The 18029-nt window shown below is 43.0% G+C and overlaps 1 protein-coding gene across 11 annotated transcripts in view; it reads left to right on the forward strand.

Annotated features, from left to right (window-relative positions):
• The window catches only part of TNRC6B (trinucleotide repeat containing adaptor 6B), a 289062-nt gene extending 273220 nt beyond the window's left edge, over nucleotides 1-15842 (forward strand). For 8 of the 11 annotated variants that reach the window (XM_026448456.1, XM_026448463.1, XM_026448457.2 and 5 more), the window contains 2 exons: nucleotides 1155-1294; nucleotides 2914-3301. In XM_026448456.1, the coding sequence (XP_026304241.1) occupies nucleotides 1155-1294; nucleotides 2914-3301 (528 nt within the window). Of the gene's footprint in view, nucleotides 1-1154; nucleotides 1295-2913 lie in introns of all 11 variants that reach the window. The other 3 variants (XM_026448465.1, XM_026448460.1, XM_026448464.2) reach the window with 2 other exon arrangements.
• Nucleotides 15843-18029: the final 2187 nt, after the last annotated feature.

Below are 18029 nucleotides of genomic sequence, written 5' to 3' on the forward strand. Positions count from 1 at the left end.
ATCCCAGCACTTTGGGAGGCCGAGACGGGCGGATCACGAGGTCAGGAGATCGAGACCATCCTGGCTAACACGGTGAAACCCCGTCTCTACTAAAAATACAAAAACTAGCCGGGCGAGGTGGCGGGCGCCTGTAGTCCCAGCTACTCCGGAGGCTGAGGCAGGAGAATGGCATAAACCCGGGAGGCAGAGCTTGCAGTGAGCTGAGATCCGGCCACTGCACTCCAGTCCGGGCGACAGAGCAAGACTCGGCCTCAAAAAAAAAAAAAAAATATCTTGACAGGCCGGGCGCAGTGGCTCATGTCTGTAATCCCAGCACTTTGGGAGGCTGAGGCGAGTGGATCACAAGGTCAGGAGATCAAGACCATCCTGGCCAACATGGTGAAACCCCGTCTCTATTAAAAATACAAAAATTAGCCGGGAGTGGTGGAGTACGCCTCTGATTCCAGCTACTCAGGATACTGAGGCAGGAGAATCACTTGAACCTGGGAGATGGAGGTTGCAGTGAGTCGAGATCATGCCACAGCACTCCAGCCTGGGCAACAGAGCAAGGCTCTGTCTCAAAAATAAATAATAAAAAGATCTTGATGCAAAATAAATTAATCAGAGTGAATACGTTTGCTCATCCAACTCATAGATTAGGAAAATTGTCCCTAATCACTGAAGATCTTAAGTGGTGAAAGTCTAACTGGGGTGAGGAGTACAGCCTTTGGTCAAAATGCCTGATGTCAACACAGGACATAGAGAAGTAGGCAGAGATGGGCGAAGTAGGGTCAGACAGTGTTGGAATAAGCTGTGAACCAGGTCAGCCATTAGCATTTTCAATAATCAGATGTTAAGTAGTGCTTTTCTTGTTTGTGTCTTTCTCTTTACAGAGGAATACATGAGCAGTGATGCTAAGAATGTTAACTTACATTCTGATGTGGATACCATCTCATTTCTGTCCTTTTTTGACTCTACAAATTAACACTCGCACGTGTTTATCTCTTAAAACAGACCATAGGCTGAATCATATGCTTTTGTTTTGAGCCTCATTTATGCAAACTTGATTTGCAAAATGGGCCCACTAGGTCTCAGCCACTGCTTTGAATATCTTAAAATTTACCTTTTCCACCCCACCTCCAGTCTTTATCTCATGAATGTCATTACTCCTTTAGATTGATGGGTCAACCTTGAGAACGATCTGCATGCAGCATGGCCCACTGCTGACATTCCATCTGAATCTAACCCAGGGCACTGCCCTGATCCGATACAGCACCAAACAGGAGGCGGCCAAGGCCCAAACTGCACTGCACATGTGAGTATTCGATCCTACACCCACGTAGACAAACATGCATGAAGATGCACCCGTGAGTATTCCGGCAGCTGCTGAATTAAAGACGCACCAGAACATACAGGAAGAATGGCACCATCACACATGCATCTGCAAGTCTTGAGTGCGGAGGTGCCAGGTCTTTTCCACCTAAGCTTGGATTGTCCTGTATATATCAGAGGCCAGTCTTCAGAATTCCAAATGTAAATAATTTGTGAAGTAGTGAGTAAATCCTAAGTAACATAAAACAAAGCTAGGGCCAAGCACAGTGGCTCACGCCTGTAATCCCAGCACTTTGGGAGGCCGAGGTGGGCAGATCACAAGGTCAGGAGATGGAGACCATCCTGGCCAAAGTAGTGAAACCCCATCTCTACTAAAACACAAAAAATCAGCCAGGCACAGTGGAGCGTGCTTGTAGTCCCAGTTACTCGGAAGGCTGAGGCAGGGGAGTCACTTGAACCTGGGAGGCAGAGGTTGCAGTGAGCCAAGATCGCGTCATTGCACTCCAGCCTGGTGACAGAGCAAGACTCCATCTCAAAAAAGAAAAAAAACACACAGCTAATAAAAGTGCCATTGTTTTTCATAATAGAATCTGGCTGCTTACTCCAGCCTCTTTGCAGATGACAAAGCGTTGTGGTCTTGGTGGGTGGCAGGGTCTTGGCTTAAATTAAGTGGCGCTAGATCAGACTTTGCCCATCCCCTTCCCTGCCACTGTCAAACTGGTGGACGGAGAAGAGCTGACTGCCCTTGGCTGCAGATGCCATGACAGAAAGCCAGACACACTGCAAGCCAGGGACGAGGAGGCTCAGGCAGCGAGGAGCCCCTGAGAAAGAGCAGCAGTTCCAGGGGCTGAAGCCAGGTTGCTTTGATGCTTTGGGTTTGATCTTTTGCCTCGTAACTCACGTGGGGGAAGAAAGAGACCATATATTTCTTTCCTTTTTATCTAAGGCTTTATTTATTTTGTTTTAGAGCAGTTTTAGGATCACAGCCAAATTGAGAGGAAAATAGAAAGATTTGTCTCATATCTCCTGCTGCCACACAAGAATAGCCTCCACCATTATCAACATCCTCCACCAGTGTGGTGCATTTATCAAGATTGCTGAACCCCTCCTTATCACCAAAAGTCTGTAGTTTACATTGGAGTTCACTCTCGGCCTTGTACAGTATATGGTTTTGGACAAATGTACAATGACAGGTATCTACCATTGCAGTGTCAGAGCCCTCTGCCCGTTCAGTGATCCCTCTTAGCACCCCACAGACACACACGTTTTTCTTGATAGCTAAGTTGTCTAGAATATATACATTCCATACACCAAGAAATATCAGAATATTCTCTAGTAGTCCTTGGTTATCCTGAGCTTTGGTGATGCCTTGTTGCTTTACATCATTACTTCTCAATTACCTGGCGGTCTGGTTGAAATACAGGTTCTGGACCCAGAGGCCTTGGTTGGAGCTTGGACTCTGCATTCTAAAAAGCATTCATGGATATGGCAGCTTCTAGTCAAAGGACCGCACATTGAATATCAAGGACTGGGCAGTCGCTCCCTCCATGTGTGTTAGGATTTTCCTCAGATCCATAGCTCTCTCTCCCTCCCTTCTTCCAGGTGTGTGTTGGGAAACACTACCATCCTTGCTGAGTTTGCCACTGATGATGAAGTCAGCCGCTTTCTGGCACAAGCTCAGCCCCCTACACCTGCAGCAACCCCGAGTGCGCCAGCCGCGGGGTGGCAGTCGCTGGAGACCGGCCAGAACCAGTCAGATCCCGTGGGACCTGCTCTGAATCTTTTCGGTGGGTCCACTGGGCTCGGGCAGTGGAGCAGCAGCGCTGGTGGCAGCAGTGGGGCCGATCTTGCTGGCGCTTCATTGTGGGGGCCCCCAAACTATTCTTCTAGCTTATGGGGAGTCCCAACGGTGGAAGATCCCCATAGGATGGGCAGCCCTGCTCCTTTACTACCTGGTGACCTTCTGGGAGGAGGGTCGGATTCAATCTGAACTTAGAACTTTCAACTCTGACCTCGTGACCTTTTTTGGAACAGCAGCAGCACTAACTTGACCTTTTCGTTTTTTTTTTCAACTTGCAATAAATACATTTTTAAAAGGAAAAAAGAAAACGGAGAGAAAAAAAGGTGGGTCATTGACAGACTGTCTGAGCACATAGTTGCCTCCCTTATAACTTCAGTTTTTTCGTTTGGAATATGAATCCAAAAAGAGAACATATCACTCTTGAAATACTTGAATCATGAACGCCAACCTAGAAAGACAATGTGAAGCAAGTACACATACCATTTAAATTTAAACACAAAAACATTAAAAAAATTAGTTTCTAGTTTTTCACTTTTTTCATGTTATATGGAAGTTGTTGCTAAGAAACATATATACTGAAAAAAAAATAGCTTTTTAACTTTGTTTGCACTGGGTGTGTTTCCGTCCTTAGGTCTACCATGTTTGGGAGGGAGGGAAATTCAAAAGAATTGTTGGGGGAGGGGGGAGGGAAGACTTGACGGAGCCTCACTTTAAAAACAAAAACACAAAAACCTAAAAAAAAAAAAAAGGAAAAAATTTGTGATTGGCTGGTTGATAAATACCAGTGTGTTCTGGCACATGTAACTGCCCAGGCATGCTCGTTCTGGTGTGTGTGTGCACGTGTGTTCATGTGCATTCGCGTGCATCCTTCTCTGTCTCTGTGTGTGTGCCTGTGTTCTTCCCTTCTCTCCCTGCCCCACCCTGACTTCTCAGAAAGCTGCATCGCTGACAGTCTGCAGGCTGGCTGGCCGGCCATCTGCTTTTTATTTTATTTTTTTAACTCTGAGAACACACAGTCCCAGAGAGCCACTGCTACTAAAGCAACTCCATTGGGCTGCATTAAGATGAACAGAGTGCTTTTTAATGATGAAAGCAGGGAGCCCCTTTCCATTTGCAACTTAGCCTGAATGTGGGGTTTCTCTGGCTGTTCTTTTGACCTAGCAGTAGAGTGGAGCACTGCCAAGTCCAAAAAACTAGAGCAAGAGGTACCTCTTGGAGCAGCTGTGTGTTTATTTCTGTTTTTTTTCAAAGTGAATGGCCAGCAGGCACATCTGAGTATCTGTTAAGTTTCATGCAGGCCTTTTTGTTAGTTTGAAATAGGAACGGAAGATAGCTTTTGATTATGCGATGTCTCAAAAACAGAAAAACTTTGTTCCCTCTTTCCTTCTGATCAGGTTTGAGAAATTCTTTAAAAAATTAGGTGAAGTTGAGTTACATATTTCTATTGGTTGGTCCTCTGTTTTTTATGAAAACAGAAAAGAATAAGTGGTGAGCAGCCTCCTGAAAGCATCTGCAGCTACTCCCTCTGCTCCTCTCTCGCCGAGCGTTACCTGTGCCAGGCCGCGGCGCGTTACAGCACCAGGCCATCACTGACAGAAACGTTTACTTAACGAATGTTCTTAAACCAGTGTGTACTTCAAGCGTTTCCTTTCGTTTCTCTGTGTTGTGTATTTCCTGTGTATGTGGTTTTGCTTAGGCAGGTATAACTTAGCAAAGACTTTTAAGTATTGCACCTTTTTTTGGTTTTGACCTCTTCCCCCGACCTTGTAATTTTGCTTTTTTTATTTCGGTATTTAAATACTTTTTTTTTTTTTTAAGCATCAATGTAGTAGTACTCTGGGCCGAACAGGGGGCAACGTTTAATCTACAGTTATCACCAACATGTATGTACTTATGTTGGAATCAAAATGTATCAAACTGCTTATTGTGAAGAGAATTATAGACCTGAAGGGGGGGAAAAACCAGATAGGGTGGGGGGGATGGATGCCGGTGACGTGCTAGCACTTGTGTGGACATCCCAGTCTGCATTATACTGTTTAACATAAAGTGCCGACATTTTGTACCAGCAAATACCTGCCCATTCCAACCCTTGGTGGGAGCAGACCTCTACTGTCCTCTGTAACTTGCTGCTATTGAGGACAAGGGAGTTTTTCTTTCTTTAGCGTCTTCAGTGAAGGATACAATACAACAATGCCTAATGTATTTGACTTTTAGCTTGTGTCTGTGTGTAGGTGGGTGGGTGGGTGTGTATAGGAAAAGCCTAAAACAAGTTATTTGCATTTCAGTGGTTTTGTGAGACAAAGAATGGGAAATTCTGTAGCCCTTCTGGCTTACCCTGTTGATTATAAACCTAGCCTCAAAAGAGATTGACAGGCATGACTCAAGTGAGTGTTCACGTGTACAAGCCTGCATGAGCCAGCCCTCTGTGGGTAGGTGGTCACACTTGGCGTCTGCAGCATTGACCTGGCCCCGCTGGGTGCCTTGAGCATGCCCTCTTCCTGCTCTTCAATTTGAATCACCACCGTGCCCCTTCCACCGCTGTTCCCCATACAAAAGCTGTCCTTCCAGCAGCCCCACTGACTGCTCTCTGTGTGGAGCAAAGTGCTGTCGTGCGGTGACCACCAGGTGAAGAGCAGCTTATATTCAGACATCTAGAGAAGGCTAAATCTTAGCGTCCCTGGACCAGGAGCATATCCCAAGGCTCCTGCGAGCCAGTGGTGACCCTGTCCACTGCCGCTCTTGGTTCACTGCTGTGTCCTGCCCCACCCTCCTCTCCTCCTGCCTGTTGGTTCCTTGACCTGCACTATGGGTTAGTTGAGTTCCTTATGATACTACGGTGAAAGCCGGGTGCTAGAGCCCCTCTTGTTTACAAGACATAATGAGGGATTTGAAATATGTAAAAATAAACATGAGAAGCTAAAATGTTCTTCCATCATAAGCTTAAAGGGAAAAAAAACTAAAAACTTTAAAAAAAAAAAAAGACCAAAAAGTGCGTATATATATACATATAAATATATATTTTAGATGAAGACTAACTCTGGGAGCATTTAACAGTGTTTTTTGTTTCTGTTTTTAACATTTGTTTTCCTGCTTTAAAATTTGCAAGCATTCTCAGGAATTCTAGGGTAGGAAGCCAGTTTTTTGAAGATGGTTTATTTAACCGTATCTTATCCTAGAGAGATGGCTGTTTCTTTCCTGTTAATAAACTTTTACAAGTTCCTGAAACTTCAGAAAGTTTAAACAATTTTTACTTAAAAAAAAATGTAAAAAGAAAAGTCTCCAAACATTATTGTCATACTGGGGATCATACATTTTAAAACACATAGAAATATTTTTTAAAAATTATCAATTTAGCAGCAACAGGTAAATTCATTATCTTAAAAATATGGGAGAAGGATTAAGCTTTGTAAGAGCTCAATCATGGATTCTTTTGAAATTGTGTGTATTTTAATGGGAGAGTGTTTGGTGTATATAGATGAGAATGCCATCACTTTGTTCCTTTCCATTTGAGACCGAACTGAAATCTCCCCTAGTAGTTTTTATTTTTTTAAAGGAGCCCTTCTCCCTGTCCCCACAACCCCAGCAACAAAAGAAAGGAAGGAAGGAAGAAACAACAGCTTAAAAAAAAAAGTAACTCTAATCTGTAAAATAGTACAGTTGGATTGCTGAGAATCTATGTAAAGAGTTAGGAAATATAGGTTAATAATTTTTGGAACAAATTTTAAATATAGGCATTACTAGAGGAAAATTATCTATGGACTGTCCTATTAATGAAGAATGTCTGTCTTACCTCCGTTTGTTTTGGGAGGAGGAGAAAATATAGAAGAATCTAATAAGGAACAAGTGATTTTACTTTTTTAGCTCCCAGCTACTGTTGTGCTTGTTTTAATTGCTGTTTCGAAGATCTGCTGCTTAATTATCCCCATCCCTTAGCCGGAGATGTGGAGTGTTTCCTTTCAGTTTTTGGTGATGTTGAATTCTTTTGTATTCCCTCCTGGGGCCAGGGGTCAGAATTCCCAAGCATGACCACAGCTTCTTTTAAACATTAAGCTTCCCAGTGGGAAAGAAACTCCAGCTCGACAGGTAAAGGGAGTGGGTGGGGTTGCTGCCTGCAATTTCTCTAAAACCGCTTTAGTGCCTTCGTACATACACCCAGACATCCTGAGCAAGGGGGACGCACACGTGTATGCGTGTGGTCTCGTCACTCCACAGATGTAAGATACTCGCCCATAAAGGAAATTGGAGTGGTTCTGGACAGGCCCCAGAGGCAGTGGGCTAAATTTAAAATAAACAAACAAACGTCAAGCAAGTTAATATGCTTATGTCTCAATAACGTAGAATGCCAAGTTCCTCCCTGTGTCTTGTGCCCTCCGTTACTGTGCATTGACTGCTCCAGGTGTGTAATTGTGACAACTGCCGTGATTTGGAAAGTCTCTTTGTGCTGGGCCAATAGAAAGGGGTTCCTGTTGTTCTGCTCTTGTCCTTTGTCTCCTCCCCTTTTCCCCCAGACCTCCCCCTTCTTCTTGTCAACTTGCTGGGAGCTTTGCTTTATTGGTTGGCAGTGACCTAAGAACAGGATATGGTGAGGATGTCATGGAAGAGAAGAGCTCTTTCCGTGGTATTCTTGGGCAAGAGCCATGTCTACTAAGAGGTTAGGTGACTTCAGTATACTTCTAAAATTCAGTGAGAGCGCCTTCTCTTCCACCACACTCTGGCATAGATACAGGCTTGCTGATCACCTCTCGTTTATTTTTAAAACATTTTGATTACGTTAATTTGAGCTTTCCCTTTTTTTTTTTTTTTTTTTTTTTTTTAACTAGTTACTTCTTTTGAAAACACTTGATTATTAGTGGCTTAGAGGTGTGTGCATCTCTTGAACATCACAAACTTGGTTTCTACCTACCACATGAGTAGCCAAAAGAAAAGAAGCACTAATAGGGAAAGGGGTGTCTCACATCACATAGAGGACCTCTGCCGGCAATTAGATCCAGCGCCGTGACCTAACTTTAAGTGTTTAAAAAAAGTTCAGATCTCTGAGACACTGTGAAGAAATGGATGGTTCATGTTAACATCTCTGATCCCTCAGTCCCCAACCCTGGACATGTTTCATTTACAGCATTCATAGGAGTTAACTTAGTGTTGCAAGTTAAGGTTCCAAACCAAATTATTTAATCAGAGTCCCCCCAATAAATCATTATCCATTTATTGCCAGTTAGTTTTATTTATAGTAACTTGATTTTCTATGAATATGGCTCCTGTTCTAAGAATTTTCCCACCTCTTCTGACATGAATGTAGCATTAAGTTAGCAATGGGTTCTTCCAAACTTCTGTGGGTTGAACATGGTATGTAAGGTATGTAAGAGGAAAGAGAAAGGAAAAGATAAAACTCCTGCCTAAGAATTTGGAAGCACCTTTATTAATACATATATCTTGCAGAAACTAGAAGTTCATGGGCTGTTAAACTTTTTGCAAATATTCACTCATTTTTACCACTTTTTTTTTGGGAGAGGGGTGTGATTTTTGTAGGGTTAACAGCCAGATTCCATTTCGACCTCAGATGCTGTGTACTTTTTAATTTCATTTTTTATATTCTGCCATCTTGACTCTTCTCTAAAACAGAATGAAAATGTCTGCATGCTGAGCAAAATGCTTATGCCAAGCCTGTTTTTCCCTGCAGAGTAAACAGGATGTTTTCAGCAGACTTGACTGTAATAGCCATCTCTAAGAGTAGGGAACAATTGAGTCTTTCTGTAGAAACGATCCCTTTTTTCCCCATCCTCAGAGTTAAAATTCAACATTTAAAGCTTTATAGGTTATTGTTTTAGATGTGAGGTTTTTGTTTTTAAGTATCTATAAGATCTTTCGGAGTGAGATACATTTTTAGCTGGTTAAAAAAATCAAACTTTCCTCTCCAGTGTTTTTGCCAAGTTTTGTCACACTTCATGTGTACGCATTAACTACACTTCTTAGTGTTACTGAAAAAAAAAAAAAAAAAAGCCTGGTTCTTTAATTGTGTTTTTCCTCCTGTGAGTGGGCAACTAAAGCCACTTGATAATGTGGATGAAAATATTGTAGCCTGTGTGTATACAATGAATTGTCAGTCTTCAGACCTCATGGTCATTGAGAAAATAGGGAACCTACAACCCCTGCTGCGCAGCACACCACACCCCCTTTACTTCTTTATCTGCTAGTACAGGGAGTCCGTACAGTCAAGGAACACACAGATATACATATTGCTGTTGAGGACATCGTCATTCTGTAAGAAAACAGAATATTATCTAGATTTTCCAGAGTTTGTGCACACCCTGTGGTAACAGTCTGTGGGTTTATGGCCAGCACCAAAAGTGTGTGTATTTTCAGAAATGGTCCGTATTTGTCAGTGATAGTGTTTTGTTTGTTTTTTTTTCTTGATCTTAAATTCGACAAAGGGGGTGGTAATATGACATTCTTTAGATTTGAAATAATTACCAGCTCCAAATATCTATGAACATAGTAATAACTTAATAAAAATTTGACCTCGACCCTCCCTAACCAGCTCACCATACCTCCCCCACCCCGTGTCTCTGAAGAAAGAGGCCGTGAACATCTACGAGGTGGTAAAGGGGGGCATTGGTCCGGGGAGTGGAGAGCTACTCCAGCAGCTCAGCACCACACTGCCCTCATGCATGTGGCCACCAGGACTAGATCCGAGTGATTGTGGCGTACCCCTAACATTTGAGTCATTTTTAAGCTGTCAAGTCTTTTGTCGTAACCTCCTACCGCCACCCAAAAAAGTAACGAAAGTTGCAGTAACTGCCAGTGTTTGCCTCGCCGAATTTAGATCGTTCCCTTTTCAGTTAACTATATACCTGAATTTGTTTTTAACGAGAAACTATACATGGCCAGGAAAAATGGTACTACCTTGGCCAAAGGGCCTTTGCAAAAAGCTCAGTCTTCAGTTCTTCACTGTGACCAACGCTTGTTTTGTTCATGGAAGGGGAAAGATCAGATAAATAGGCAAGAAGTATTCTGTTTTAAATAAAGAGTAAATAGTGTTCGTTTAAAGCACTCTGTGCCTCAGCTTCCTATTCAAACTGTAAATTATTGCTTTGGAAATAAATTCCCAATTATAATTGACCCATTTCTAGCCAATATCAATAAGTTGGGATGGTGGTTTTGTTTGTTTGTTTGTTTGTTTGTTTTCCAAAAAGGGAAATTCCTCTTCACTGCTCACAGTAAGCAGCAAAAGACAGTTGTCGAGGTGGCTCATGATGCTGCTGCAGCAGAGCTGTGAAAGGAAGTGCTTTTCCTTCCCTCCCACCCTCCGCCCTCCGGAATCTGGTGTTCCTTCCCCTGAGGCTACTGAAAGGTGTGTACAACTCCCAGAGGGGTGGGTGTAAAAGTTGACTGGAGGCAAAGTGGAGTGGCCTTATTGCCAGGAGACTAGCCCTACAGAAGAGCTTTACAGAGAGGAGGACAGTACATCCTATGTGTGTTCGCCAAAAATGGGAAAGGTGGGTATTTAGGCAAAACAAAAACCTTTGAATCCCTTTAAGAAGTTACGTACCTTTTAAAGGTAGAGTTTCTCACCAAGTGATGCATTTTAGCATGACACTTCTTGCCAGAAATTTTGGGATAATTTAGAATAAATGTGTTTAAAACATCATCCATCCCCCTTTTTAAATTTTGTCTAAGGAATTAAGTATAGTATTTCTGAATGTGCCTTTGTGAGTACAGAGACCGTCTGTTCTAGGAAGAGGCTGTCCATTGGATACAAACAGAAAGACGGTCAGCTTAAGTCTTTAGGGAAGTCAGAGTTCCTCCTGGAAGTCCCAGGGGCAGCTGTTGAGATTTCATTAGCATCAATATTGCACAGTGTAGAGCTGAGTGGAAGAGATTCTGGGACTTGGGAGAGGAGACAGTTAGGGGAAGGTACCCAGGCGACGCAGACCCAGGTTCGTCCAAGAGCGCAGGTTTACACATCTGCATTCCCTGATTTTCTGTGTGTGTGTGTTTGTGCTCCTGTGGCTGTGGCTGTTTCGTTTTCTGTTTTTCTGTAAGCACTGGAGAATTGGAATATGGTGATACTTGTGACACATTCACGCATGTAAACAAGGCATTTTCCAGCTTCTGCCGTGTGCAGAGCGAGCAGCACACTTTTACCCTTTGAGTCCTGTCCTGAGGCGGCCGTTATGTTCCTACATGGGCGTCACACCACGTTGCTGTTGATGCCAACAGGGTATTACACACAAGGAAAAGGGGTTTTGAAGAGTTAAGATTGAAGTGTTTGAGAAAGAAAAGAGAAAAATCTGAAATCATGTTTTGTTTCTTCAGCGCTATTACAGTTGAACACAGAAATCTGCAGTGTCTCTATTTGTTCTTATGTTTTAAACAATTTCACCTCTTCTCCCCACTCCCATCTTCTAAAGAAATATCTAATTTCTAAAGAAATGCTAAGGGCCATTTCCATGATTCCTCAGAGCTCCCCCAAAGAGGAAAACAGTCCCTCCCGCTCCATTCCTTCAGCTTCGTTCAGGAAGACACAGGGAGGAGAGATGCTGCTTCTGCGCTTTGCTCTCATTCCTCTCTCATGGCCTTGAAATGTATTATTATGCAAATGTGAATTTTGATACTGAATTTAAGAAGAGGTTGGATTTTTTTCTTTTTTCAAAAAAAAAAAAGTCCCACATGTGGTCATCGTCGCTTCTTTATGTTGTAAGGTGAATTGTAACTATGCATTCTGCAAAGGGTGGGGGGAAGAGAGGGCAGAAAGGGGACGGGAGTAGCTTTGCATCCTTGTTCTCCAGTTTCTGTGTCCATGGTGTCCCCGTGTCCTGGAGGGAAAGGGGAGTGAGAGACGATGTGGTGAGGTCAGCACAGTGAGACAGACCTCTGAGTCCTCTTGCCACTGTTGCTGGCAGGTCTGATGGCCAGGTAAATTCCAGGGGCCGGCAGTTCCTGTCAACCAGTGTGGTTCAGGATTCTTGATCCTAGCCGTGCAGCGTTAATCCACTGTAGCAATGGAACTCCACAGGCTCCAGTGTTCTCTGGAAAAAGTACTCATCCTTTCCTGAATCCAGAGCCCTTCAAGCTCAGGAAACCACGCCTCACGCGTGCTGACCTGAAAGTTAATCTTAGGTCAGTTTTGAAAAACTCCGCCTCCTCTCTCCTTTTTCATATTTCTTTCTTTTTAATCATGTTTAAGTGAACTGACTCTGAGTTACAAGGAACTGTCCTGCTTTGTGGGGAAGAGGGCTGTTGCTCGGCAGGCAAAAAAGTTTTATCTTCCCTACTCACCATCCCTCTCTCTGCTTCCCTTGCGTTTGGCAGGCTGTATGAAGCCAGTGAGCTGCGAGGTGTTTTGACAGGAGAGGTCTGCATGCAGCCTCTTCTTTGTCCTAACAATTCCTTTGTTGATCTTGCCTGTGATAAATCATAGCGCCTGCATTGCTCTGGTCTAGGCATCATTTGCAACACACGGTATCGTAAGCAAGAGATTGTTCTGCCTATATTCAGTGTTTTCCATGCAGCAATTCTTGTTGTTGACGTTCACAGTACTGTAACGAGTAACAGACTTGATCACAGTCTCCTCGTGCCTGTGCAGGGCTGCACAGGCATGATCTTATCAGGGTTCCAATCTGTTAGATTGCCTTTAAACAAAAACAACAACAAAAAATAAAATCCTGACGTTTCAACTGTCTCACACAAAATAATACCTCGAGGTACATTTCCCCCTGCAATGTAAACCCTTAACTCCTCTCTCCTTTCTGACATCAGTGGATTATCCTTTTTAAAATATGAACATGTAAATAGCAGGATAACTTTAAAAAACATTTTCTTTGCTGTGAAAGTAACCCTAAAATATGTTTTCTTCTTTTGTTTTTTTGGTTTTTGTTTTTAAGCCATCAGAAGTTTCAGATCTTACTCTTTCATGTTTAAGAAGAAAGAGCAGAGCAGGTTGGGGGAGCGGGTTTGCATTTGTGGTGGAGGGGTGTTCTCTCCATTGCCTCCCACACAGTGACAGCAGACCAGTATGTAAACCCTGTCTTGACTGGGCATGGTGGCTCACACCTGTAATCCCAGCACTTTAGGAGGCTGAGGTGGGCGGATCACCTGAGGTCAGGAGTTTAACACCAGCCTGGCCAATATGGTGAAACCCCGTCTCTACTAAAAATACAAAAAATCAGCCGGACGCAGTGGCGCGCGCCTGTGGTCCCAGCTGCTTGGGAGGCTAAGGCAGAAGAATTGCTCGAACCCGGGAGACAGAGGTTGTGGTGAGCCAAGATTGTGCCACTGCACTCCAGTGTGGGCAACAGAGTGAGACTTCAACTCAAAAAAAAATAAAAAAACACACACACACACACAAAAACCCCTGTCTTAAATAGCTGCCATCTCTTCCAGCAATCTAGTGCCAGGGTGAGAAGTGTCTGAATTTCTCTCTTCCAGAAGATCCATCCCCTGGAGGGACTCCAGAATGTTCTCCACACAATACCTGGAGCTCTCAACCTTTCTTGATTCAGACACACACATATACACCCCTTGAGTAACTCAGTATCATTTTGTAGTTCACAAAGGGATGTAGCCCCTGGCATCTCGGTTTGTGCTGTAGAATCCATAGCCTTGTCACTTTGTGATGCTCTGGAAATGTACCGATTTCTTACTTGGGAGGAAACTTGTATAGGGAGATGCGCAAACCACCCTGAAAGCCATGTGCATCCTCAGCTCTTCCATTAGCCCCTCCATGAGCTTGAAGCTGACATTAAGTAGAGGGAAATGCTTTTAACAAATGCTGCTCATGTGGATCTATCAGCTATTGCTTGCCTAGATTTGGGCACCCATGAAGCAGGGTTGGAATGGATCATTTTGAATTGCTTCTTCACTGATACCCCCTTCGCCCCCATCTTTAAGATAAACCCTTTACTAGTCAAGAAGCCCTTTTCAGTTGGATCTCACTGATCTTGTATAGTGACGACTTCCTTTGAAGGAAGAAGCTTGATTATAAGTGCATGCATATTATCCACCCACCTTCTGATTTGGGCACTGTTGACCTTGGAATTTTATTTATTTTGTTTATCTGGAGGCCCTTTTTCTATCAGTCTCTGATCCCTCATGGGTTCTGCCTGCCCTTATATCTCTTATACAATGCTCCCAAAGGGCTTTGCTGATCTCTGCACTTCTTTCCTGGGACACTCCCCCACCACCACCCTTTGCACACACCAGTGACCAAAGTGTATGCAGTGATCTCACAGAAGACATCAAAAATGGTGCATGCACCGTGAATGTGCTCAAAGAGACACGTGCACAAGATTCTGCACCCTTGGCCTTAATCTCAGTATGACTTAAGGTGCAGGAACATTTTTAACAGGTATTAAAAAAACAAAAAACCCTTCTGGGAGGAAAAAAATAAAAAGCAGATACAACAGCTCAACTGTTCCCACTCCTAACTCTCCACTATGTGCTTATAACTTCACATTCTGTGCCCACCCCGCCACTCACCTCATCCCTGTTTTGCGTAACCAAAAAACAGACAACAAAAGCAACCTGAGGAGAGGTTTCTGGACTATTTTATCTGTCTCCATTTAGATGGAGATACAAATGCTGCTTTGGGTTCCATAATCCTAGGGGGCTATGTTTACATAGTAAAATACATCCTACCAAATCAGGAAACAGTGAATAATGGGAGTCACTTCACAGAGGAGGACCTGGGGGGCCTAGCAGAGGAGGATAGGTAGAGAAGTACCATTTTAATTATTTGTGACTTGTGGCTTCCTTCCTCCTCTCCTCCTCCCTCCACGTCTCTGTTTGCCCCCTTTAGACAGAAGGTGCAGAAAAGGGCATCAAAAAGAGGCTGGATTTTTTCAAAGGCAGCTTTCCAACTTTGCACACAAACAGGTAACAGGAAGGTACAGCAAAACTCCTCTCATCTGAGACACTGTCAGCAGAAACAAAACCTGTAAAAATGACTAATCAGCTGCACATATTGATGCTCTCTGCAAGTTACCTTTAAGTGTTTTTTTTTTTTTCTTATACTTGAAGTTGCTTTTACGATATTATTTTGGTGGCTTTCTTTTCTCTCTTTGATGGGCAATAAAGAAAGTAGATGATGGGATTTAAGGACGCCTGGGGGGAGAAAAGGGAGGATGTGGCATTGTCTTTTTTTTTTTTTTTTTTTTAACATAGAGGTTTAATCAAACTCCCATATGTTGAAATTGCTCCTCATATTACTGGTTTTACATGGACACAGAAACTAGGCACTTTAGAGGTGCACTTGCATGGCAGGCTGGGCCCCCTTTTCTATATTTTATTTTCCTTTTTAGTATAGTGGTACTTAAAATCACTGGTTCACTTAAAAAAAACAAACAATAAAATGTTAAACTCTACTAATGTACAAATAAGCTGAAAAGTTGCATTTTATGTGTATTTTTTGCCATAGCAGGTACTGTATTTCTCATGCTGGATTTCAACAACAAAAAAAAAATTATCAAAAACAAACAAAAAAAACTAAAGGGTGGTGTTTTATTGGATTGTGACAGGTTGAGTCATAAGGAATTAAGTCGTCGTCATTTCATTAAAACTGAGAGATGATGTAATGCATATATAAGAGTTTTCTGAAGGGTTTTTTTGGGCTTTTCAACAGCTTATTTTTGTTTTTGTTTAGTTTTTTTATTTTATTTTATTTTGGAAAGATATGATTGTATTATGTGCAACTCAGTTGCTTACATTATAACTACAAAATATTTTTGGGTTCCTGGAAAAAAAAAAAAAGAAAAAAGACTAATAAATGTGTTTGGCTGCTAAGCATTTACTATTGTGGTTTCCTGTTTTATTCTGCCAGTTTAATTTGTTCATTTGTTGAATATTTATATATTTTTTTTATTACTCTTCTTTCCCTGCTCCACATGTAAAAGCTGTCAGAAATTCAACATTTGAATTTGGGCCACAACTTTGTCTATCTTTTCTTGTTTTTGTTAGGATTGTTGGGTTGGCTGGTTGGTTTGTGCTGCTCACCGCCTGCCCCAGTGCTGAATACCGTCTGCCACAGTGCAGGGTTCAAATTCTCTAAGACAAATTGATGTTCTCCTTCTGCCTTTGGCTGTTGTCTTGTTTAATCCTAATTTGCATTTGGAATGAGAACATGAGAAGAGAGAAGATGCCTGCCTAGAGTTCTGCTGCATCCCACTGCTGCGGTGCCCGAGGATGATAACCAGCGAGTTAGCTTTGTCCAGAAAATGCCCTGTGAGTGCTCCTCTGCCCTGCTTCGGGTGCTGCAACACTGCTGAGGAGCATAACCGTAACCATTGGGCTAGATTTTCCCCATCTCCGATGTATTTATGGTTAGCTGTTAAAATAGAGACTTGTTAGATATGTAACTGTGAAACACCTCTAGAATGGTAAAGAGGAAGAAGGGACAGGAACTAATATTTCCTCATTTCCAGGTACTTTTGTATCTTATTTTATTCTCAGAATGCTGTGAGAAAAAATCATTAGGAAGCTCAGAATGTTTTATTTTTATTTTATTTTTTTATTTATTTTTGAGATGGAGTCTCACTGTCGCCCAGGCTAGAGTGCAGTGGCCGGATCTCAGCTCACCACAACCTCTGTCTCCCGGGTTCAAGCGATTCTCCTGCCTCAGCTTCCCGAGTAGCTGGGATTACAGACACACGCCACCACACCCAGCTAATTTGTGTGTGTTTAGTAGAGACAGGGTTTCACCATGTTGGCCAGGCTGGTTTCGAACTCCTGACCTCAGGTGATCTGCCCGCCTCAGCCTCCCAAAGTGCTGGGATTAGTGGCATGAGCCACCGTGCCCAACTGGCTCAGAATAATTTAATTAGCCAATAGAAGGTTGCACTGATTGGGTGCTTACTATAAGCCGAGCACTATTCTAAGCATGTGATGTCTATGCATTCTGTTCACTGAAACTCACTGTCATGGGTGAAACCAAAATAGGAAACCAGATTGGAATCAAAACTTATACCAAGGCTGGGCGCAGTGGCTCATGCTTGTAATCCCAGTATTTTGGGAGGCCAAGGTGGGCAGATCACTGGAGTTCCGGAGTTTGAGACCAGCTAGGCCAACATGGTGAAACCCTGTCTCTACTAAAAATACAAAAATTAGCCAGGTGTGGTGGTGCATGCCTGTAATGCCAGATACTTGGGAGCCTGAGACAGGAGAATCACTTGAACCCAGGAGGCGGAGATTGCAGTTAGCCGAGATTGCGCCATTGCACTTCAGCCTGGGTGACAAAGCGAGACTACGTCTTAAAAAAAAAAAAGTTATGCCCAAATGCCTCTGCTGAAAAATACCTGGATTCTGAGAAAAGGTCTTAAAGAAGGCCTGTTGTACAAAGTGGTAGGCCATGTGCCATCGCGTCTGTCATCACAAAAGAAGTAAACCTTGAAAAACGGGTAAGAAGAGACGCACCAGCTGTTCAAAAACATGGAGGGCCTGCCTGTCACAGGTAGGTGCTCTTACTGAGATCATTGCAGAGACTATAAAGACCTTTGTTACCAAAGGCTTTGTTTTAAATTTGAATTATCTTAAAAATGTATGAATGGCTAAGGAGTAATATGTTGTGGAATTAAAGGTGATTGTTAAGACTTTGGCGTCTGACCCAGTTTTCCTCATCACAGATGTGTCCTTCCATCATCTTGGGTGACTTTAGTGTCCACATGGAAAATCCACCTATGACTTGAGCTTCTGAACCCTTCCTCCAGCCCACCCCAGCCACACATACCCATGCTCACCCAAAATTGCTCTCCTCCAGAGTCACTAATTTCAGCATCCTGGACCATGACCTCCTCTCATCCCTACTGGCTCCCACTCCTCTGGCTATGTTGACTTCATCAACCATACCCACCTAATCCAGTTTAGATTCTGTAGCCTGTAATTTCAGTAACACGCTTGCTAATACCCATACTTTACCTGCCGCTCTGTT

Source organism: Piliocolobus tephrosceles, chromosome 19 (genome assembly GCF_002776525.5).
Source record: "Piliocolobus tephrosceles isolate RC106 chromosome 19, ASM277652v3, whole genome shotgun sequence".
NCBI classification, from domain to species: domain Eukaryota; kingdom Metazoa; phylum Chordata; class Mammalia; order Primates; family Cercopithecidae; genus Piliocolobus; species Piliocolobus tephrosceles.